Here is a 21,041-nt window from a genome sequence, read left to right as displayed (position 1 = left end):
AATGCCAGCCTAAGATGTCCTTATTTTATTCATAAAGCAATGGGGATCCATGAAAGAGTTTACAATGAGATTTCCTGAATCCAGGCCCAGCTGCACCACCTCTGGCATGTGGGCAGATCTTCCATTTCTGTCCACAAAATGAAGATTAAAAATTGCCCAAACCCTCAGAGTTGAGAAAAATCAATTGAGATTGGGACTGTTAAAGTGCTCTGGTGACCTTAAAATGCAGCCTGGGTCATCTTTCAGTGACCATGGTTCCACGGGCTATTTGGATGGCTAAATAAGGAAGCAGATGGGTAAATATGAACATCTTTTGTTTGCTTCTCTACAGGTAGACTATAAGACCCTGGTGGGCAGAGACTGATTCTGTACCTGTTTTCACAGGACCTACAACAGTGGCTGGATAGAGGCAGACTCTGTTATTTCTTTGATAAAGGAAACTTCTTGAGGAGAAGCCCCCTCTTCGATACAGATCTTCACCCTCTCTGCATATCCTCGTATCCAGCTCCTGCCCTCAGGAAGCTTCCATACTCCTGGGGTAAGGATAGGAGTTAGATTTTATGGATAGAGAGGAGAGGAGATAGATAGATAGACACACAGACAGACAGAAAGATACATGGATACATAGATGGATACATGATACATAGATACATAGAAGCATGGATACATAGATGGATACATAGATACATGATATATAGATACATAGATGGATACGTGATATATAGATACATACATAGATATATAAATACATAGATACAGATATACAGATAGAGATGAGATAGAGACAGATGATAGAGATGTGTCTCTATATATGCATAGGTATTCACATATATACATAAACACATGTATGTACCTATATTTACTACATACCCAGACATGCATATGTGTGTGCTATGCACACGTGTATGCATACATGTCTACACACATGAATAGCTATGTCTGTGTGCATGTGCACACATTGACACATGCACTTATATGCATGTGTGCACATGTACATGTACGTGTGTGCATGTACACATGCATGTGCATGTACGTATACATATAATTCTTAGCAAGCTCAGTGTCTGGCCTACAATAAATAATAATGACTGTCTATGAATGACTGAATGAATATACAAATAAATGAATGAAACAGAGCTGGCATCAAAGGAGCTGTTTACTCTTCCAAGGTCAGCCTAATGGACATCCCAGAAGTTTATGTGCCTTCTGTTTAAAATAGGTCAGTGAGAAAATATTAAAGGAAGGAAGGAAGGGAGGGAGGGAGAAAGGAAAGGAGCGAAGGAGGAGGGTGTGGAACACTACATATCATTATAGACTTTATATATTGGTTAGTTTTATGAAACTTTATTTCTTTTTTTCTTCATCTTTATTCTTCATTATAAGGGATAGTTCTCTGGATGAGGATGAAGAGAGGGATAGAGGAGGTGATAGGAAGACAAAAGATTTCAATTTTTCAAAACAAACCTTAGAGGGTTGGCTAGGTGGTGCAGTGGATAAAGCACTGGCCCTGGAGTCAGGAGTACTTGGGTTCAAATCCGGTCTCAGACACTTAATAATGACCTAGCTGTGTGGCCTTGGGCAAGTCACTTAACCTCATTTGCCTTGCAAAAAATGTAAAAAAAAAAACAAACAAAAAAGAACCTTAGAGAAATGAGACTTACTCCCGAGTTTGGATGAGTCAAAATTTACAAACACTATTTTTAAAGAACAAAAGTATGACTCTATTTATTTGGAAATTCTGCTTCTATTCAGTTCCTGATGCTGCTCTAGAATCCAACTGTCCAAGAGTCATTAAATAGCCAAGAAGGGGATTCATCATCCAGAAAATGAAGGGTTGGACTGGATAACCTCCACCATCCCTCCTAGCTCTGAATGATGGTCTGAAGACACAAGGAAGTGTTTGGCATTAGCACAACTGTGGGGAGAACCAAACTCACCCAGGTGAACTGACTTTCCTCTTGTAATAGTGACAGATCATGCATGCAAGGTGAGAACAGATAGAATCTCCTGATCTCACAAGACATTTTGTTCCATCCCACATGAAGCCATTTTGAGAATCTAGAAAAATATGGCCATAATCTGTGGCAGATAAGGGGTAGGGAAACACTAGTACACCCCGGGGAAACCAAGGCACCCTGAACCAAAAGGAAGGAGCAGAAGTAGGAATAGGGCTGACTCCAAATAGGCTCAGAAGGCCATAGGTTTAACTCAATTAGCTTAAAGGTTTTTTGAGGTTCTAAACTGTGATTCTAGGACTGAGAAGATTAAGTAGTTCAAAAGGGTTAGACTGGAAAGCAGAGGGGTAACTCTTAGATCAGAGTCGGAGGTGGTCAAACCAACTTTCAGTGGCTAAATAGGTAAATCCAGAATAAGAAGTTTAAGGATTAAGAATTAATCTGGGGGGCAGCGGCTAGGTGGTGCAGTGGATAGAGCACTGGCCCTGGAGTCAGGAGTACCTGGGTTCAAATCCGGTCTCAGACACTTAATAATTACCTAGCTGTGTGGCCTTGAGCAAGTCACTTAACCCCATTGCCTTGCAAAAACTAAAAACTAAAATAAAATAAAATAAAATAAAATGAAGGTTGAGATGAGATGTTCTTTAGTCTCTTGCAACTCCAGAGTTACGATCCTCCTTGAGTGAAAAAAAAATTCAAAATATTATTCATTCATTTATTAAAAGCCTACTCTAGGGGGCAGCTAGGTGGCATAGTGGATAAAGCACCAGCCCTGGAGTCAGGAGTACCTGGGTTCAAATCTGATCTCAAGCACTTCATAATGACCTAGCTGTGTGGCCTTGGGCAAGCCACTTAACCCCGTTTGCCTTGCAAAAAAAAAAAAAAAAAAACTAAAAAAAAATCGTACTCTAACCCAAGCTCTATGGTTGGGGCTTGAGTTACAGGGACAAAAATGAAAACATGGCAGGATGGAGAAAATCTGTACAGAGATCTCTGTGAAAACAAAATTACACTAAGGAAACTTGAAGCAAATAACAGAAGGGGGAATGTGAGCCATAAGGAGGTAGGAAAAGGTAGGTCTCAAGCTAAAAATCTGAAAGATGCTTGGGATTCTCAGATGTGAATATGAAGAGGGAAAAAACGGCAGGCCTGGGGCAGCCTAGAACAGATAGAAGATGGGATGTCATGGAAGGTCCATAGACCAGTTAGGTTGAAATGTAATAAGTATATAAGAGTAAAGTATAACCAGTTGGGAAAGGTTCCTAGTAGCCACACTGGGAGAGATTTAGCAGCCAGAAAAAGATGTCTGTACTTTATTCTAAAGGCAAAAGAGAGCCATGGGGGTTGATTGAGCAGAGGAATAACATGGTCACATCTATCCCAGGGAACTTCCTCTGACAGCTATGTGGAGGATTATGATGGGGAGAGTGGAGGCAGGGAGATCAATCAGAAAACTACTGGAAATACTGTAGGGGAGAGGGGATGAGGGCAGGAATTTGGGGAGGGGGAGAGTTGGGGGTCTGATATAAGGAGTTAAGAATCAGACTTGATCACTGGTTGAACATATAGGGTAAGGGAGGATGAGGCATTGTGAGGAACTGGAGGAAATTCCTCAGAAATAAGGATATTAGACAGAGGGGAGATTTGGGTGGGGGGGATACTGACTTTAGCTTCATACACACTGAGTTTAAGATGTCTCTGGGATATCTAATTTAATATATACACTAGATAGAGCCAGGGGAAGAATCTCTAACTAGATATATATAGATCTGTGAGCCATCTGCATAGAAGAGATAATAAATTTCATGGATCATAGATAAGAGATGGAAGGGACCTTAGAGTCTGGGTGGTCCATCCCTTCATTCTACAAAATGAAACTAAAACTCAGAAAGTTCAATAACTTGCCCAAGATCATTCAGGGAGTAACTATCATATGGCATATGAACCCAGATCATTTCAATCTTGAGCTAGTGCCCATTGCAATGCCAGGCTGTATTCCAATGACCAAACTCTGCTGACTTGCCAGCTCTTCCTGGAACAGACAGTCCCTCCAATCTGCCAGGACCTCTCAGCCTGTTGCTTCCTGCCAGCCTGTAATGATCCAGGAACTGTCAATGGGTGCACACATGTGGTACCCACTGCCCCTGCTTATCCCCAACTTCCCCTGCTGTTCTATCTTATCTAGAGAGACAATTGTTGATTGCCAATAATTGACATTCCCTGGCTCCAAACACCCAGCTGTCTGACTCTCCTCCTGTAAAACCTGCCCCTTGGTTCCCTGCCAGCTAGTATGCCCAAGCCGAGTCTCAGCTGTCCGTTGTCTGCCCTCTCCCACTGCCACCTGAGCCCTGAGGCTGATGTCCACAGTCGAACATTATTCGGTGAACTTGGCTCACTTTTAAAGTATTAATCAGTCTCTTCTGGACACTATCCCTTTCACCCTTCCCTTTCTCTCATCTGACTTCTCATCTAGCCCTGACCTGGGGGTCACTGTTCTTTGCTTTTCATTTCACCCTAAAACAAAGCCCATTTAAATTCTCTTATAGTTCATTAGCAGAATTTGGAACTGACAAATACCTCCAAAACCAGAGTCCTGAAACATGAGATTGCAGGCCAAGTATTGTAATTGGGAGATATTTCACTAAATAAATAAAACCACAATTGAACCTAGATAATGTTCAGACGTGGTTTTCTAAATCAACATGTGGTCTGCAGGGATCCTTCGGTACAGGGCAGGAGTCCCCATTTCTATTTTACTGATCTAGTTCATCCCCTTCAGTTTTTTTCAGATCAAGAAGTCACTACCCAGAGAGTTTGGTTTCTTGATAAATGTCCCATTTTTGTTAATAAGTGACATAATTGAGATTTGAACCCAAGACTTCTGACTGAAAATAGGGACAGTCTCACTTTTGTCCTTATATGGTCAATACCTCAGGATTAGGTAACTAAGAAATGTTTGCCCATTTAATGATTAAATCACTTCAAATCTGCTTTCTCAGTCCCTGGAAAGGAACAGAAAAAAAAGGTTCATTTCATTCTGGGACTCTGTTCCACCTCTCAAACTGAGGCTAAAATGTCAAACCTTGCATCTATGCCTTAGTTCCCTGGATTATGCTTCTAAAAATTCCCTTCATTAGGTTCTCTTCTTTTCTGTTTTGGGTTCAAGTCATTGTACTGATCCTCCAATTTTAAGAATTCTAAGATTCCCCTAGCTCTCATCTGCTTAAAAAAAATTATAAGTTAAACTAAAAGAATAAAAGCACCTCCAGGCTCCTTTACAACTCCTTTACCTCCTACCCCATCCCAGTCAGGTGATTCCTAATCTTTCAGAAAGAGTCAACATCTGCCACTCCCAAGTGGCCCTTGCCTGTTCTCTGACCCATTAGCAGAGAACCATGGACTCCTTTATGGATGGCTGCCTCCTTGGTCCCAGTCAGAATCTGCATCTTTCCTAGATCAAAATGGATACAGGATTTAGACATAAAAAACAATATTATGAGCAAACTAGGAGATCAAGGAGTAGCTTAGCTGTCAGATCTCTGGACAGGGGAGCAGTTTATGACCAAGGAAGAGATGGAGAACAGCACCAAAAATAAACTAGACAATTTTGATTCCATTAAATTAAAACTTTTTGCACAAACAAAACCACTGTAACCAAGATCAAAAGAAATGTAATAAATTGGGAAACAATTTTTGCAACTAGTATTTCTGACAAAGGACCCATTTCTAAAATATACAGAAAACTGAGTCAAATCCTTTTTAAAAAGACAAGCCATTCTCCAATTGACAAATGATAAAAGGATATGCAAAGGCAATTAATTTACAGATGAGGAAATCAAAGTGATCAGTCATGAAAAATTGCTCTAAAACACTACTTATTAGAGAAATGCAAATTTAAGCATCTCTGAGGTACCATCTCATACCTCTCAGATTGGCCAATATAACCAGAAAGGACAATGATCAATGTTGGAAGGGATGTGGGAAATCTAATACATTGTTGGTAGAGTTGTGAACTCATCCAACCTACCTGGAGAGCAATTTGGAAGTAAGCCCAAAAGGCAACAAAAATATGCATCCCTTTTGATCCAGCAATATCACTACTGGGTCTCTACCCTGAAGAGATTATGAAAAAGGGTAAAAACATCACTTGTACAAAAATATTCATAGCATCCCTGTTTGCGGTGGCAAAGAATTGGAAATTGAATGAATGTCAATCAATTGGGGAATGGCTTAATAAATTGTGGTATATGTATGTCATGGAACACTATGGTTCTAATAGAAACCAGGAGGGATGGGAATTCAGGAAAGCCTGGAGGGATTTTCATGAACTGATGCTGAGCGAGATGAGCAGAACCAGAAGAACATTGAACAGCAATGAACAGTAACAGCAACATGAGTGTGATGGCCAACCTTAATGGACTGGCTCATTCCAAGAGGGCAACAATCAGGCACAATTTTGGGGTATCTGTGATGGAGAATGCCATCTGTATCCAGAGAAAGAACTGTGGAGTTTGAACAAAGACCAAAGACTATTACCTTTAATTTTTACAAATGTTACCTTATTACGTAATTTTGCTATATCTCATACTTTATGTTTCTTCCTTAAGGATATGATTTCTCTCTCATCACATTCAACTTAGATCAGTTCATACTATAGGAACAATGTAAAGACTAATAGACTGCCTTCTGGGGGGGGGGAAGCAAGATTAGGGGGGAAATTGTAAAATTCAAAATAAAAAAATCTTTCTAAAAAAAGAATCTGCATCTTTCTCAAGTAAAGATAAATTTAGTTTAGGGAGCAGAGGGGAGAGTTTTGACAGTGGAGTTCAGAGCCTGGTCTTGGGGTTCATTCTATCAATATTCTAAAGGATCTGAACAGGCAAATAAAGAACCAGTTCATTCAATTTGTAGGTCACTAGGAGTTGGCCAAGTGAGCTAGTGCTAATCCTCTTATAAGCATCCAGGAATCAAGTGGACGATGACCTTGATAGATTGGGGAAATGCTCCTACCAAGAAGATATTTGTTTAAAACAACTACAGACCAAGATACTATACTCAAAAAGATGGGGAAAGACTGGGAAACAATCTATAAAGATAAAAGAGACATTGGAGTTGGGGGAGCTTATTTGACTACAGACTGACCATGAGTCAGTAACATAGCACCATGGGGCAATTCAATTTGAGACACATTTAATGCACCTCCTACATGTTATGTCAATGGCAGCTTAGAATAACAGAGAGCCAAAGTCAAGTTTTACCTCTGCACCTTGTTTGCTGCATGAGCCCTGCCTTCTCAATATCTAAGACAACTCTCTAAGAGGCTACGTTAGAAAGCAGGTCCCCCTCAGCATTGCTAGAAGGTTTCTTCACCAGTAAAACCACAAGTTCCAATGCTTCCCCCAAAATACAGAAAGTATTTTGTTAGAAGGATTAAAAAAAGTATAAAAAACAGGTCTTATTCTCAAGGATCCTCAACTTTGAAACTGTGATTCTCTGAGCATTAGACCCACTGCCAGGAGACTTGGGTTCAAATCCCAGCTCTGATATTTCTAGAAGTGATTGGCCAGGGTCACATATCTAAGGAAGTTTCTGAGACTGTATTTGGACTAAGATCTTCCTGACCTGAACTCTAATACTCTATCCACTGTGCAAAGCCAAGTTGTCCAGGAGTCCTCAAGACAAAGAGACTCACATCATTCATGAAGTCAATCATATATGAATATATGTGTGTTTATTTTTGAGGGGTAAAGGGAGAGAAAAACCAAAAACCAGGATGAATGTTAGGTTATCTCAGAGTGAAGGTATTAACAGCGAATTGAAGGACAGAAAGCCAGAAGGTGGGAGACCCTCAGTGACTAGTAGGCACTAATATCTTAAAATCATCACTGGATGCAAATGGTTGAGCCAACCCATGTTCCCAAGGCTTGGTGGGGACTCAAGGGAGCTGCATCTCTGCCTTCTGGAATGGCAAAGGAGAGGGCCATATCTTGGTAAGTCAGGAACTTTGCAAAGTGAAATCAAGAGAAGAGGGACACAGATCAGAAGATGTGAATTTAGCCAAAGGATAAAAAACTGAAAAGGACAGTAGAAATATACTCCAAGGTGGGAGCCATGAAGACGGGGTGGGGTGTTATCTCTTTCAATGTCCCTGGCAGTTTCCATTTTTTTAGGTCCATGCCAATAGAATTCATCTTTTCTTTTCATAGCCCTGACATTAGAAATGTCCTACCCTAGCAGTGACTATCTCATAGATAGATAGATGTAGGACCCACCTATGTAGTCTTGTTCCTTATTTTGTCTCCTTTGAGAGCATATGATGTTTTATTAATAAATATTCATGGGTACAACAGAATCCTCAGTAGTCAAATTGAAGACTGGCACATATATGCTCATTACTAGTCATCATAAGAGTAGCCCCAGCCTCAATCACCTTCATGATTACAGAAACTTCACTGGAACACATCTAAAGCCATAAGGATCAGAGGATGACGGAGCTCAAAGTAGAAGAGATCCTTAAGTCATCTAACCTGATGGTTGCATATGACCCACCACACTCCCCAGTTCAACTGGAACCCAATGGTTGAACAATGTGTTCCACCATGTGCATTGCACATAGTCAGACCTCAATAAATGCTGGTTCATTTGTGTTCATATCTCATAATCTAGATCTGAAAGTGACCCCCAGAGCTTCCTCAATTAAAAATATGAGAGGAAAGTTATAGAACAGTGGGGAGAGCAAAAGGGAGGGTACTATATAGTATATGAGAATTCCTGTGGACCACATACTGCCTTAGAAAACTCCACATAGTAATATTATCTGTTTTATTATTATTTCTATTTATTTTTAGATATTTCACAGTTACTCTTCTTTCCTGCCCTGTCCAAAGTATTCTGTCTGTAACACACCCAACACATGTTTATCTACCTTTTCCTTGAAGATGTCCACTGAAAAGGAGACCATCAGCTCCTGAGCTAGATTCTTGTACTTTTCAAATCAAGCCCATTTTTTCTCCTTTCAAATTTACTATTAATAAGCCTTCTTCCATATATTCTGGAAAACAGTGTGGGCCCCTGAATCTTTGCCTTTCCAAGATGTGTTGCCAAGTCCTTCAATTAACCTCATGCAACATGGCCTAGAGATTGTCCCTGTACTGGTTACTTCCTTCTGGGGATTCTTCCTAAAATGTGCCACCCATGATTGAACATAATAGAAAGGGTAGATAGTGGGAAAGGACTGACTCTGAAGTCAGAGCACCTGAATTCAGATCTTATCTTTGATATTTATTACATGGACAACTTTGGCCATCAGTTTACAAATGTGTAAAATAAGGGGGTTGAACCTGAGGTCCTTTTCAAATCTAGTTCTGTGATTCTGCCCTGGATGTAGTTTGACCATGGAAGAATATGGCCACAGTGACCAGACCTTAGGAGAGACAACAACAGTAACAAAAACAACAAAATGGGATGCATATTTTTGATAATGTACAAGCAAATGTGTAAGTCACTTAGTTTCCCTAGGCCTCAGTTTCCTTTCTTGTAAAAGGAGACGATTGTACTGGTTGAGCTCTGGAGCTACTTCCAGGCCTGAATTTGTGAGCTTTGCACATAATGAAACAAATAGTTCAATCATGGACTTGGGGGGAAAAGGAAGACTAATAGCCTGCTTCATTAAGTAGCCAGAATTCAGAGAAAGAAACAAGAGAACCTGAATCAGAGTTTCACCCTCCATGTTAAACAGCCAGCAACTAGGCCACTGAGCTTCCAGGTATTCTTCCTTAAAAAATCACCAGCCTTCCAAGGCCCTGTCAATAATAACCTATCTCTCTTTCTAATGCTTTCATTCAATCATCTAATAACAGCCTTAATGAGAAAGCCAGGATATTACTGCAGCACAGCCTGAAATAATCCTCAAATCTCTCAGAGCAGAGGAACTGGAATTAATCTGCTGTAAAAGATCTGAATTTAGTCTTCCCAAGGGGGCACTTTGTTTCTGGAGCACTCCTATTATTTTCCTCTCTCTCTCTCTCTCTCTCTCTCTCTCTCTCTCTCTCTCTCTCTCTCTCTCTCTTTTCTGATTCTCTGTCTCTGTCTCTCTCTGACTGTCTCTCCCTCTCTCTATGTCCCCCTCTCTCCCACTAAACCACAGAATATTAGAGCTGTAAGGGATCAAAGCAATAAGAAGAAATGTTATCATTTACAGATAAGGAAACAGATTCAGAGACCTAAATTCATAATAGTTCATATTTGGATGGGATGCCAAAGGTCATCTGACCAAGCTAATACCTAACCCACGTTCCCCTCTGCAATATAACCACCAAGTAGCCATCTGTCCACTACATCCTTGATTTGTTTCGGTTCAATATGTACTCATTTTTAATGTTGTTAAATACATTTTATTTAGATCTTCCAATTTTGCATTGCATGGATTTTTCCCCAGTGTTCCTTTCCTGCCTTCTACAGAATCATCCCTTACAACAATTTCTTTATTAAAAAAAAGTAATATGAGGGCAGCTGGGTGGCACAGTGGACAGAGCACTGGCCCTGGAGTCAGAGGACCTGAGTTCAAACCCTACCTCAGATACTTAATAATGACCTAGCTGTGTGACCTTAGGCAAGTCACTTAACCCCGTTGCCTTCAATAAAGGAAAAATGGAATGAGAAGAAAATTTAGCAAAACACAAATATATCAAAAATAAAAACGTTCAATACCTTCTTCCACATCCTTGAACCTTACCTTCCAGCCCAATCACACCACTTTTACTATTTCTTCTTAGACCCCAAGTTTGTTCCTCAATAATTTCTATTGTTTTTTTCAATGTACATTGTTGTGAATATTGCACAGTGTTTTTTTCCTAGACTGTTTGAATTAGCTTCAGTTTATATAATCTCTCCTGGCTTCTCTGAATTTATTATATTTGTCTTGTCTTTCAGCATTGTTTATCCATTCCCCAATCCATTTGTTTACACACACTCACACACACACACATACACATGCAACAATGAGTATTTAAGGATATTTGGGATTTTTCTTATTGTCAATGACCTCCTTGGGATATACCATCAGTCCTAGAATTTCTGGGTCAAAGAAAATGTATATTGTCACCATTTGCATATTTTGGACATATGAGTTTCAGATGCCTCTAAGCCATCCAGATGGAGCTGTTCAGCTTCCAGCTACCTCCCTGGTAGGGCATCTCATTCTTGGTCATCTGTAAGCAAATGTTCCATCTTCCTGGAATCAGTATCTCTAGATATTTGTGATCCCAAATTTGACCCTCAGAGTCCAACAGAACCAACCTGATTCTTCTTGCATATGTCATCCCTTTGAAGGCTACCATAATTGCCTTATATTTACCTTACTGAGTCATTCTTATCAAAAGTCTTGCAGATTTAAGATGTCTAGGAAATAACAGGATGTTGAGCAGAAATATGCTATTAAATGAAAGATCAGGGACTCAAATCCAGGTCCTTCCTCCCATTACAACTGCTCAATGTTCCTAAAGCTGTTAAGAAGTGTTCCTGCAGTCGTATCCCCCAAAGCGACCATATTATCATAGATAAATGTAATATTCAATCCAGTTTCTTTGCCCTTACTTTGTCTTAAATATTTTATTAATTACAATAGTAACACTAGCTGGCATTTAATATGATATTCTCAGGTTTTCAAAGTGATTAAGAAATATTACTTCATTATATATCACAATAACCTAGAGATTTAGGAATCCTATTATTCTTCTTCTTCTCATTTTTACAGAAGAGGGAATTGAACCGAGAGAGGCTAAGTCGCCCAGGGTCATGGAGCTAATAGGTGTCTGAGGCTCTTGTGATATCGTTTTTGAGGCACTTCAATATAGTGATTATCCATTAAGGTTGGATTTGACCTCCAGTCATCCTAACTCTTGAGGCAGGCAGGTAGCACAATGAATAGAGTTCTGTGCTTGGCATCAAGAAGACCTGAGTTCAAATGCAGTCACAGAAACTTCCTAGCTGTGTGATCTTAGGCAAATCACTTAACCCCTGTTTGCCAATGGATCACTTGGGAAGGACATGATAAACAACTCCAATATTGTTGCCAAGAAAACTTCATAGACAGCACTAGTATGCTATGGGCCACACGGGCTTGAAGAATCAGCTATGACTAAACAATAACCATAGCCTAGCTCTAAGGCCAGGATTTCTTGCCACTGCTTGATCTATACACCTATAAAAGGTGGTTGGCCTGTTTTCTGGGCAACTGAAGACATAGGTATGCAATGAAGGGATTTTCCTAATGAATGAAGTCAGTTCCAAATGAATAACTGGTAACTCTTGTGTTTAAAATTTTGTAGTATAAGGTAGACAAGGTATTTGCTATTCTCCCCCACACTAAGTAAGAGCCAGACAAGGTCATAGCAGATCAAGGATGCCAAGTACTATCCCACCAAATGAGCTTTGGAAAACATTCATTCTAGATCACATGTAACCTAATCCTCCTTATTAAATAGAGTTCTTAAAAAGAAAAAGGAGACAGGCAACAAAGAGGTATGTGTATGTATTTGCATTGTGTATGTATGTATGTGTGTATGGATATGCATGGGTATGTACGTATCTAGGGTGGCATAACTGATAGAGTATTGACCTAAGGGTCTAAGTTCTACCTTGACAAAAATTGGCTGGGTGACTCTGTACAAATCCCTTAACTTCTTAGGGCCCTCAGGTAACTCTCGTAATTAGATTATAAATTAAAAAAGAAGTTATCAATTTTAATTGGCATGGAATAGAAAGTGGAAGGGTGGAACTAAGATGGTGAAGAAAAGGCAGAGACTCAACTGAGCTCTCCCCAAAACCTTTCTGAATTGGCATTGAAAGTTCCTCACCAAGGATCTCCTTACACTAATAATATCATAAACTCAGTCAAAAATCAAAACCAAAATCCAACTATGTGTTCATGGAAACCCCATTGATTCTGGGTCACACTTAATTGGACTTCTCTTTTCACAAAGAAATCAAAGCTAAAGACAGGCAGCACAAGGACAGAGCTGGAGACAGTGATGCATGAGTATAAATAAAATATCCAGACATATGGATTGTTGCAAATAAATCCTGAGAGACAAGGTTTCCAAGTGTTAAGCAATTTATTGATCAGGCTACCCAATAATTATTAAATTGGCAGTCATTAGTTTCTCTTGGTAACCAAAGAGGAGGAAAGGAAACAAGTGTTCCCTTGCTAATGAAATTCTATCCCGATTTGCGGATAGTTAATGGAAAGGTGGGTTAAAAACTCCCCATTCTTCCCAACTGGGAAGTGGGGAGGTGAGGGGATCAGATGAGAACAAGGTCTAGTCACAAGTTTTGAGCTTCCTCTAACAATCTGAGCATTCTGATCAGGTTCTCTCTAGTTTGGTTTTTCCTTGAATCACCCTAAACTCTAACGAAAGGGAGCAAAGGGAAGAACTCACCCAAATTGGATCCTGTTTATAAACAGAAATTAGGTTTCCCAATTGGTTGGAGCCTGTCCAGATGCTATAAAGAGAGCTAGAATGCTTCTGATATCCTTTAGCCAGGAAGCTAGCATTTTTACAGAAAAAAGGAATACTATAAATTGTTATTAATAATCAAATGATATAGCATTAAAAGTAATGTATGTATATTATACACACACACACACACACACACACACACACACACATACATATTTCCTCATAAAAATCTTCCTATCTTAGGTAACATTTCAATCTGTCAGGAAGAGACTTGCCTTGTAAAGCCCAGAGCCTTTGCTCTATGGAGCAGCAATTGTCTAGTCATATGGATATTGGGTTCCCAAAAGATATCTCTCTGGTCGATAGTCAAGGAAAGGAAATGCTATGCAAGGAAGCCATTACAGAAGGTTCCCTTTGCCATTTAACTTATTTTCCAGAGGCATATTTCATAATGGATTTATGAACTGGGGCTTTCATGTACAGTTCCCATCAATGACAATCTCATTGAAGCTTCCCATCCAAACTCAACAGATCCCCAGAGTGGGCAAATTGTTTACTCTCTGCTTAACTGTCATTTTTTGCTTACGAAGCCCCAGTCCATCATATGTCTTAAAACTGCTCCACAATCACTAAAAGTTTTATCTCATTCATTTTCATAAATGTCTTTTTGAAAAATGGAGTAAATACAGATCAGGCCATTCCATCAATACTTTGGCAAGGACACTTTGAAAGTCCCTTGAATTGATGATTTTCCAACTAAATAACTTTGATTCAGTTGCTAAATTAGCTTTCTTGTCCAGTCGTGCAAGACTCTCCCAATTGGTCTCACTACCTCCTGCCTCTACCCCTCTCCAATTCATCTTCCACACAGCTGCCAAATCCCATATTTTCTGATGTCCTTCTTCCACTGCAAAATATTTAACAGTTTTCTATGACCTTTATGACAACAGCTTGGCCCTTCCACATTCGGGCTTCCACCTTTACATGTGACTTTCATTCACACACCATTCTTGACCATACAGTCAGTCTGTTGACTATTCACTGTGCAGCACATTCTATCTCTTACCTCCATGCCTTTGCCCCAGATGATCTCTCCCATGTCTTGAAGGACTCCTCCTGGAATCCATAGCTTAGGCATGACTTTCTCTTAAGAACGTCTTCTAATTCTTAGAAACTTGGTATTTCTTTTGTACATCCCTGGTAACCTCTTGTAGACTTATAACATTTCCTTTCCCCTTCCCCATCCCTTGCCTGTCTCCAAAGTGACCCATTTGAAGACAGAGATTTTTCACTTGTCTCCATATCCTCGACTCCTAGTCCATTGTCTTACACAAAATAAGCACACAATAAATGTTTTGTCTGAGACACCTGTTTGATGTATCCTCAAGGCTTTGACATAGAGAACTGACCACAGAGCTTCAGCCCAATGTGGCAACCTTTATCATAGACTGGCATTCATTATGTCACTTCTTTTAAAGGGAATTTTGGATGTTTTACCCATTGCATTAGAACATTTCATTTCTGTAACCTCGTGAGAAACAAACTGACCATAAAGTGTTTTTTTCCTCTGGCCATACTACTCCTTGAACCCTGTTGCTTAAGTCATGGGGGGGGGGGGGTCTGTGATCTGCAAGAGCAAGGGAGGGAATAAGACACACCAAGGAAATCCTGAATTCTTAAAGCAACTCTTTAAAAACAATGACTTCCCTAAATCATAATTTCAGAAAATTATCTTTGCTTCCATGAAAATTTCCTGTGAATTAAATGAAGGGTACAGATTAGACCATCATCTCTAAAGGTGGTGGACCCTTCTGGCTCCAATTATATGTTCCTTGGGGATACCTGAGCTCTGGAGGCAGAGTCCTGGGTTCAAATTTTGGCTAAGTTCTTTAATGTCCCTGAGCTCAGTTTCCACATGTGTAAGATGAAATTAGACTAGATAGTCTAATCTCTTACTCCAAAATCCTATGTCTGAACTTCAACAAGTCACTATATCAGTGTGTGCCTCAGTTTTCTCAACTGTATCCTGATGACCTCTTTGGTCCTTCCCACCTCTCAATCCACACCAGAAGCATCCAATTCATTTTATAAATCTATCTGAATGACAGAATTTCCCAAGCTTTGTTCATGAGCTTTGCCCCAACAGCACTTGGGATTTGTGAAACTAGCCTTGTCTTGAATTATTTCAAGTCGGCCTGGGAAAAGAGCTGAAAGGAACACTGCGGGGATTTGCTCTGCAGTACCTATGATCTAAAAAAAATTCCATTTTCTCCCCTGACTTCTGAATGTGTTCTGAAATATAATCAGTCTTGGCTTAGGGCCCCACCAGCAGTCCATATTTACTCTCATCCATATTACCACCCATTCCACAAGTTGACTTTTCAACTTGTACCCAGGAAAGTACAACTACAGATGTGGAAAGGGATGCATCCAAAAGATAAGCAACAATGAACCAAAGGAATTCTATTATTGGATCATTCAATTAGATCTGGAGGTCTCATTCCTCCTCATCACCCCCACCCCTACCCCTCCCACATTCTCAAAAATGAAGAAAGGAGGTGGGAATGGAAGAGAACTATTTACTTTATTTAAATGAAACATTTCCTGTCCTAGATATTCTGCTTTCTGTTCTCCGGCTATTAATAAAGTAAAATCTTAATGGGATATGCAGCTGTAGAGCATCTGCTCCTACCTTCACCCCAGGGTGATCAGGAGAACAATAGGGGTGCTGTTATTTGGCAGTTTCACCAAGTTCCTGCTCCCCCACTCCACCCCACCCCCAGTTTTGTCTTTTTTTTAAGTGTCAATCAACCCTAAAGAAATTAGAACTGATAGAGGATGTATCATGATATGGAAAGAAAGCAAAGCAAGCAATTTGAGTTGTACTTTTCAAGTTTTTTTTCTAACTTTCTCTCTCAAATTCCTTTCAAAGAGGAATAATAGCAATGATGAAAAGAACCTTACCTATGAGGCATTCCAGTCGTGTAGGCGACAGTGTGCTCAGATGACAAGTCCCATATTTTCAAATACCAGTTCATTTCCAGTTCACGTAGTAGGGCCAAACGCCGGGCCCTGAGCTGACTCGGGTCCAAGGAATTGAGTTGATTGTCTGTTGCATTTTCTGGAGCCCTCTTGGGAGATTTGTCCTTGCTCCCCGCAGAAAGCAATGATTGTTTCCGTAACTTTGGGGGCTCTTCAGAGATCTTACCGCCCACAGCCCCAGTCCTGGCTGCCAACATGGTTCACAGTGGTGTGGTTCTTGCTAGAAGGAAGCTCTAAGTCACTGTCATCAAAGTAATTTGAATTGATTTTCTGCTCCAACCTCCCTCCACCCCCCTCAGAGCCTCCTTCCCCCATAACCTTCTCCTGGCCACAGAGCTGTAATTAGATCCATGTCTGTGGGGCTCAGCATGAAAGGTAGCTGTAAGCTTTTCATGCCTATATCAGTGGCAGCTGCTTACCTGGGAGGTACTGGGCCACATCATTTGTTTTTAATAAACTCTAATTTCATAATCTTCAGGTTGGTTCAAGGTAATCTATTTCAAGGAACTAACCCTGCTGACATCCGGTTATTACTTTTTATACATAGCATCAATGATACTGGGACTCAATTATCTTTGTCAGAGTTTTATAACTATCTTTATAAAAAATGGCTCCTTATAATTAAATATTCCCCCCCTCTTCCCCATGTCTACACACCCACCAATCTGCTCTGGATACTGGTAGAATGTTTAAAGTGTTATAGTGAATTTTATCAGTTTAACTTCTCTCCAGAAGGGAGAGGCAGAGTAATTTAAGGGGGCAAGAGGTAAACACCTTTTGTGTATTCTCAGAATTTTTGCCTTTAGTAATTTAACCTGGAAGACAGACTTGTTAAAAAAAAGTGAGTAAAAACAAGTCACAGGTGATATGTATTCTTTATGCTGATTTCATGATGAGATTCTCATTTCATCTTTATTCACTAACCCTCCCAAAATTGAAGAGTGGGAACCTGAATCCACATTTGATAGTTGGAGGACAAGACACAAGGATTCTGGGCAAGTTAGGCTCAATTTTAGTCTGTGTGCTATTGTCAAAAGGAAGCATTATACTCTGTTAATGCATTTGGAGAGGAAAAAGAATGAGGAATGGATGATGTGTGTGTGTGTGTGTGTGTGAGAGAGAGAGAGAGAGAGAGAGAGAGAGAGAGAGAGAGAGAGAGAGAGTCTTTCCTACCGAGAGGGGAAAAAATAGCTTTTTTTTTCCATTTTGGGGTGTTTTTTTGTATGAGGAAATAAATAATTTGAAAGACTTGGTTAGCCACAAACTAGGATTTTGTTGGTTTTTTTTCACCTGGAGCAAAAAGATTTGTTTGCTTAGAGGAAGGGCAACAATGTGAATAGTCTGATCTTGGGTGCAGATATGTTGGAAGGATGGAAGGTAGTCTTCCCTATTCCTTGAGCTGGAAGAGAAAAGCAGACCCTCCTCTAGGAGGAGGCAATCTTCTCTCAAGGTCCACTGAACCCTTCAGTATTTGTGGTGCTAGGCCATCCCCTCTGCTAAAAAGTATGATATCATCCCAGGGGTCACAATATCAAGGAGAGAAGGTAATGGACATCATGAAAAGGAGGCAACTCCTATGAAAGTACCCTTGGCCAAAGGTCTGCTCATTTTGTATGACTCTAATGAATTGTCTTGTCTATATGGTCCCCCTTGGTTGACTCACATGAATACCTTCTAATCAGGCCTTTATGGATGATGCCATCCTTATCTCCTTAGCATCCACTTTATCCTAAGCATCTACAATGTGAACATAATTCTCTACTAACATCAGTCTTCTTATCAAGTGCCCCAGAGAAGGTGAGACCTTCCTATCCTGTGACAATGACTGGAGATAGCCAACAAGAGACAATAGTAAAGGAGAGTAGCAGAGAAAGTGATGGGGGGCATGGTACGGTGGATTAAGCACTAGTCGTGAATTTAGGAAGATCTGGCTTCAAATGATCCCTCAGATAGTTACTAATTGTTTGATGTTGCTCACGTTATAACCACTTTGTCCATCAGTTTCCTCATCTATAAAATGAGAGGGTGAAACTCAGTGGCTTTAAAGACCACTTCCAGCTTTAGATCAATGATGATTTGAGCCCAAAACTCGCAGCACAGAGATGAAAGCTATTTAAAATTTACTTGAATTTAAAGGAAAGAAGGAATGGAGGAGGGAAGTGGGTGGATGGGAATTTTTTTTCCTTTTACTGGCTGACATAATTGTTGAACTACTGCCTCCCAATTATATGTGAAATCTTTTAATATTCATTTTTAAAATTTTGAATTCCAGATTCTCTCCCTCCCTCCATTCTCCTCTTTCCTCATTGAGAAATCAAGACTTTGATATGGATTAAGCATGTACCATCATGAAAAACTTATTTCCATATTAGTCATTAGTTTTTAATCTAAACAGATATAAAAAGGAAAAAAAAGTTTTTTTTAAAAAGTATGCTTCAATCTACATTCAGACTTTATCTGTTTTTCTCTGAAAGTGGTTAGCATTTTTCATATCCAGTCTTTCAAGATTGTCTTGGATCATTGAGGACAAAAAGAACTAAGTCGTTCATATATCTTCACTGTCCAATATGGCTGTTACTATGTACAATGTTCTTCTGGTCCTGCTAACTTCACTTTGCATCAGTTCATATAAGTCTTTCCCAGGTCTTTCTGAAAGAAGCAGAAGCCATAGAGAAGGGAGGAGTAATACATTTAGAAATAAAGATGATTTTGTTGTTGTTTATACATCCTACTATCTGTGACCCCATTTAGAGTTCTTCTGGTAGGGATTCTGGAGTGGTTTTCCATTTCTTTCTCCAGCATCTGACAGATGAGGAAAATGGGGCAAACAGGGTTAGGTGACTTGCCTAAGATCACATAGGTGATAAACATCAGAACTGGGATTTGAACATGGATCCTCTGATTCCAGACCCATACTGTCTTGGATAATTTGAGAGCTGCTGTAGAGGAAACCTTTGTCCTCCTAACACCTGATGGTAATTGAAACTCTGAACTGAGCAGACAAGGAAGCAGCAAGTATTTCATCTTCTTTGCATAAGGAACTGTACTAAGAAAAAGAAAAATCAGTTCCTGCCTTCATGAGGGCTTGCATTCTAATGGGGGGAAACCATATATAGAAGGGAGCTAAAAGTTTGTGGGTGGATGGAGTATACTATATGGGGTATGGTAATAAAGTCTTAAGAGTCAGAAGCAAAACTAAAAGTGAATGAAGTATGGCCAGTCTGGACCCATTGCCCAAATGGTTAGACTGAGTCTTGAACAAAAAGCTTTATAAGACCTGGCAGAATTTGAGCTTTGCTGAGCTAGCCTTCAAGAACTATGGGTCACCTCCATCATGCCAAAGTCAGGGATGAGAAGGGAATGATAGTGAGGAGTTGACAGACCCATGACAAGTCAAGACCAAGCCATCTGATTTTCATGCCCAAGAATTGCTTAGAAATTAGGTGCAATAAAAAAAATTAAAAAAAGAAAAAGAAAATTGAGGCAAATAGGATTAAGTGATCTGTCCAGGGTCATCCAGCTAGTCTCTAAAACTGGATTATCATCATTCTAGTTACAACTAGCAACAGTCCTTTCCTTTCTTGGTTCCTTCCCATTTTCTCTAATAAAGCTTTAAAAAGTCAAAAAAAGAAAAAAAGAAATTAGGTGCAATGGAAGCTCAAAGGAAGGAGAGAACCGTAAGGAAAGAGGTATGTGGGCATGTGGGTTTCAGCTAAGGTTTCAATTCAGTTCTGAACATTTGTGAAGCATCTACTGTAGATGCAAAGAATTGTAGTGCCTACTGGTCAGACAAGTAGACCCTAACACTCTGATGGCAGAAAGTGAAGAATTAAGAAGCCTCTTAATGAGGGTGAAAGAGGAAAGTTTAAAAGCTGGTTTGAAGTTTAATATCAAAGAAACTAAGATCTGAGCAAATGGTCCTATTATTTCCTGACAAATAGTGAGAGAAGTAATGGAAGCAGTGTCAGATTTTATATTTGGGGGTTCAAAGATCACAGCAGACAATGACTGCAACCATGCAATTAAAAGATTTGATCCTTGGGAGGAAAACTATGGCCAATCTGGGCAGCATACTAAAAGCAGAGCCATCACCTTGCCAACAAAGGTCTGTGCCAGTGCAAAACTATAGGTTTTCCAGTAGTAATATATAACTGTGAGAAATTATCTCTAAGAAAATCTGAGTGCCCCAGCATTGATGCTTTTGAATTGTGGAATTGAAGAAGATTTTTGAGAGTCCTTTGGATAGCAGGGAGATCAAATCAGCCAATACTCAAAAAAGTAATTTAAGCTATTATCTGCATTTTACAGTTGAAGAAACTGAGATAAAAAGAAATTAAGTGACTTGTTCAAGCTCTAAGTTATTTGCACAAACTTAAGGTGCCAGAGAGATAGCTAGGTTTGGAGATCATTTGTGTAGCAGCAATACTGGAACTATGGGAGCTAATGAGATTTACGAGAGAGAGAGAGAGAGAGAGAGAGAGAGAGAGAGAGAGAGAGAGAGAGAGAGAGAGAGAGAATGGGGGGAAAAAAGGATCAGGTCCTTAGAATAGAAATGAGAGGGATGGGAGAGAGGAGAGTATCATGT

The 21,041-nt window shown here is 39.9% G+C and overlaps 1 protein-coding gene across 1 annotated transcript in view; it reads right to left on the bottom strand.

The window, feature by feature from the left end:
• The window catches only part of KCNAB1 (potassium voltage-gated channel subfamily A regulatory beta subunit 1), a 490,100-nt gene that overhangs the window by 445,036 nt on the left and 24,023 nt on the right, over positions 1-21,041 (bottom strand). Inside the window, exon 3 of the mRNA XM_074190799.1 lies at positions 16,379-16,676. Within this exon, the coding sequence (XP_074046900.1) occupies positions 16,379-16,653 (275 nt within the window). The 5' untranslated portion in view covers positions 16,654-16,676. The remainder of the gene's footprint in view (positions 1-16,378; positions 16,677-21,041) is intronic.

This window comes from Macrotis lagotis, chromosome 6 (genome assembly GCF_037893015.1).
Source record: "Macrotis lagotis isolate mMagLag1 chromosome 6, bilby.v1.9.chrom.fasta, whole genome shotgun sequence".
Lineage (NCBI taxonomy): Eukaryota > Metazoa > Chordata > Mammalia > Peramelemorphia > Peramelidae > Macrotis > Macrotis lagotis.
The sequence above is the reverse complement of the archived record's forward strand: the minus strand, read 5'-3'. Positions and strand labels throughout refer to the sequence as shown.